The following is a 3,540-nucleotide window of genomic DNA, read 5'->3' on the forward strand; positions in this document are numbered from 1 at the left end:
ATGATTTTTAACTCACAACACTTTTCTCTGAAACATTCCGTAATTTTTAACATTGTTCGTACTACATACATACTACATACTGCCAGGAAGCTAAATAAACTTGTAAAGTATACCTGCAGAATAAAAATATTTATGCATTTACCTATTACAAACCTTCAAACAATTTAATGTGTAGATTTATACACATGCTTTATAAGTCAGAATAGGAGAGAGAGCTGAATTAGTACATAAAGTTTTTATTTAAAGTTTTCCCCTTCCAAGCAAGCTTCATTTACACATTCTAATACTGTACAAAATTTACACTCTCTGTGACTTATTTATTCACTTTTCACTTTCTAATAGTTTGTGCCTTTCTGAAATACAGAAAGCTTTACTTAAGAGTTCTCATAAATGCTTTTATTTACTTTGGCTAGAAATAAAAATTAAATGAAGAATAAGTCCAAGGAAAGCAAATACCCTTTTGTATAAATGGTGACTTTCAGAAGAAATGGGGACCGTTGACGATAAAAGGTTTTGAAGGAGACCTTGTATTCTTCATGACGTCAGATGGGATTTCCTCACCAAGTACTGTAACTTTTCTTTTTTTCTATATACTCATATGCGATCAAGGAAAAAAGAAATGAAAGTTGATTGCACTGGATATATATATATTTATATATATATTTTTACAACGGATCCTTTGGATCTGAACATACAAATAAATACAAAAACAACAAAGATTGCACTTTACTGTAGAAACGGCATTGGATTCTAGTACACCCATCCATCTGGACATGCTCCACGGTGAAAACTTATCACCAAGACATTTTTAATCTGTGGCTTCCCTGTGAGGTTGTTTTTGAAAGACACACTTGTTGAGGGATTCAACATCTCTGGGTGATTCACAAAATATTTTAGGCTTTGATTTATTCCTAACTATTGTCGTGCCAGCTCTGAAGAGCTTGAAAAGCAAACCCGTGTTCCTGCTAGTTTTTCTCTTTTGATGGGCCGCATTGACACTGTCTCATGCTCTCCTGGCCTTCTGCTCTTAAATTCCTCATGCTTCTCAAGACAGCTAGCTATTGCTCGCTTAACTGAGCCCAGGCGTCTCTGGTGATAACAAAGAAATGTGATGAGTTGCGGGAAAGAAGGAGGGTCCGTCATGGGCTTTTCTAGAGCCACATCTAGAGCTTTTTTTAGAGCCGAAGGTGAGGAAGAGGGGGAGGTATTTTGTTAGGAGCTACGGTTTGCTCCTGAGGCCCTTCAAGTTGTGTGTTTTAGGGACAGAGAGAAAAGGGGACAGTTCTCAAGAGAAATCTGTCTTTTCGTCTCTGAATTTCCGAAAGCAATCTCTCAGTTTTCATTAGGGGTTAAGTTTGGGTCAGATGTGCTATTTACAGGATATTCAATATTGCATGACTGTCTTTGTCAGTCCTATATTTTTGAAGCAAAGACCAGGTGTATTCATGACTTAATATGCTGCTCCAAATGAGAAAGCGTGAGCCTCTATAAACTGAATAGCGACACAGCGTATTTTGTCTTAATCTTTCGGATAAAACTGAGGACACAGAAATTATGACTCTGGCTAGCCTGGAACATACAGGGTAGAGAGCAATTGCTACAAGAGCCAATATCTTTCTCTTCTGCGTTCCCACGAGGTGCTGTAAGGAGCAGAAGGTATAGGAAATGAAGTTATATGGAAACAAAAATGTTCCTCTTTAGCCTTTTATGATTTTCTATAACTGTGCTGCCTACGGAATCTGTGAAGCAGCCACAGGTTAGGAATACAGAATCAAGTGGCAATTTCTGTAATGCAGTGCGAGTATTTTGGCGGGTCAAATTTTGAATCATTCATGAACACAATATCCCCAAAATTTCAACACAGATCACATGCAGGTAGACTACAATGCACAATACTGATCTTAGGTCTCTCTGGGGGGCACTCTCCTGTATTTTATGCTTCTCCTTTTGAAAGTTGAAATCCATGTGAGGAGTTTTTATAAAGCTGGGACGAGTTAAAACCAGTCTGAAATGGAAGAGTCTATCACCACAGGAAGTTCGGTGTAATCCGAGTTACAGACAGAGTACCTGTTCAAGGAAAGGTCTTTTTCTTTTGTAGCTTCTTGTAAGTCATCAGAAACCAAGAAGGGAGTTTCGACAGTTGTACCATTAGGATGTATTGTTCCTATTATAATAGGGATGTCACCTGTCATTGCTTCCTAGAATGCGATACTGTTCATTCCAGGGTTTCCTGGTGTTATTTGTTGTAAGGTACACAGGCAGGCAGGATAACTGTTGCACAGGCTGGACCTGCCAGTGGTTCTGCTACGTCTCCTTCAAGTTCTGTCCAGCTGCCTTTTTCTGGACAATAGCATATTGTAGATGACTTGTAGGCTCCCTGGAATGGCAGAGCAGAGAGCCTTTAGAGAATTGCCACAGCAAGCTTATTTATCACATTTACATTAGGAAGACAATATTTTTTCTCTGCTCTTGCTAAAAAAATTCCAAATGAAAGCAATGGATTTTAAACCATTGTACTCTAAGGAAAAATTTGGGATTGGCAAGATTTCAAAATCTAGGTTTTTGTATGTGTGTGTGACTAATAATAAAAGTCAAGCACCTACAACACCCTAGATGATTTATAAATCCCTTATGATAACTTACCTCAAGTTGGAAATTATCCCTCTGGATTAAGTTTAAAAAAAAGGAAAAATTTATCTTTTATATTCTTTTTTTTTTGTGTGTGGTATGCGGGCCTCTCACTGTTGTGGCTTCTCCCGTTGTGGAGCACAGGCTTCGGACGCGCAGTCTCAGCAGCCATGGCTCACGGGCCCAGCCTCTTCACGGCATGTGGGATCTTCCCGGACCGGGGCACGAACCCGTGTCCCCTGCATCAGCAGATGGACTCTCAACCACTGCGCCACCAGGGAAGCCCTATCTTAAATATTCAAATAAAAGAAGTAAATTGGATTTTAGATTGTCACCTCACTTTTCCATTTTTATCTTACTACTATAGAGAATCAGAGATGGGGTTCAAAACCATTTTAAAATAAACTGGAGGGCTTCCCTGGTGGCGCAGTGGTTGAGAGTCCGCCTGCCGATGCAGGGGACACGGGTTCGTGCCCTGGTCTGGGAAGATCCCACATGCCGCAGAGCGGCTGGGCCCGTGAGCCATGGCCGCTAAGCCTGCGCGTCCGGAGTCTGTGCTCCGCAACGGGAGAGGCCACAGCAGTGAGAGGCCCGCATACCGCAAAAAAAAAAAAAAAAAAAAAAAAAAAAAACTGTAAATGAAGACGCGCCAACTTCTTCACACATTGACTTATTTATTTTGAAAAGGCCACATGAGAAATAAAAAATGTCTTTAATCTTGTTTCCTTTGTCAACCTCCGAGGCTAGTGCTTGTATAATATTTCCCTTCCTAAACCAAAGCAGCTTTGTTTTTACCATAGGCAAGAAACAAACAAAAATCCCAACCAACATAATCGTTTTCTGAAAGTGTATTCCTGGTGTCTGGTTCTAAACATACATACTCTTGCAGCTATCAATTTCCACTAGGGAAAG

The 3,540-nt window shown here is 40.0% G+C and overlaps 1 protein-coding gene across 1 annotated transcript in view; it reads right to left on the reverse strand.

The window, feature by feature from the left end:
• Positions 1–218: 218 nt before the first annotated feature.
• The window catches only part of KLHL14 (kelch like family member 14), a 103,205-nt gene continuing 99,883 nt past the window's right edge, over positions 219–3,540 (reverse strand). The window contains exon 9 of the mRNA XM_007455170.1: positions 219–2,377. Coding sequence (XP_007455232.1) covers positions 2,237–2,377 — 141 coding nt within the window. The 3' untranslated portion in view covers positions 219–2,236. The remainder of the gene's footprint in view (positions 2,378–3,540) is intronic.

This window comes from Lipotes vexillifer, unplaced genomic scaffold (genome assembly GCF_000442215.2).
Source record: "Lipotes vexillifer unplaced genomic scaffold, Lipotes_vexillifer_v1.1 scaffold90, whole genome shotgun sequence".
Lineage (NCBI taxonomy): Eukaryota > Metazoa > Chordata > Mammalia > Artiodactyla > Lipotidae > Lipotes > Lipotes vexillifer.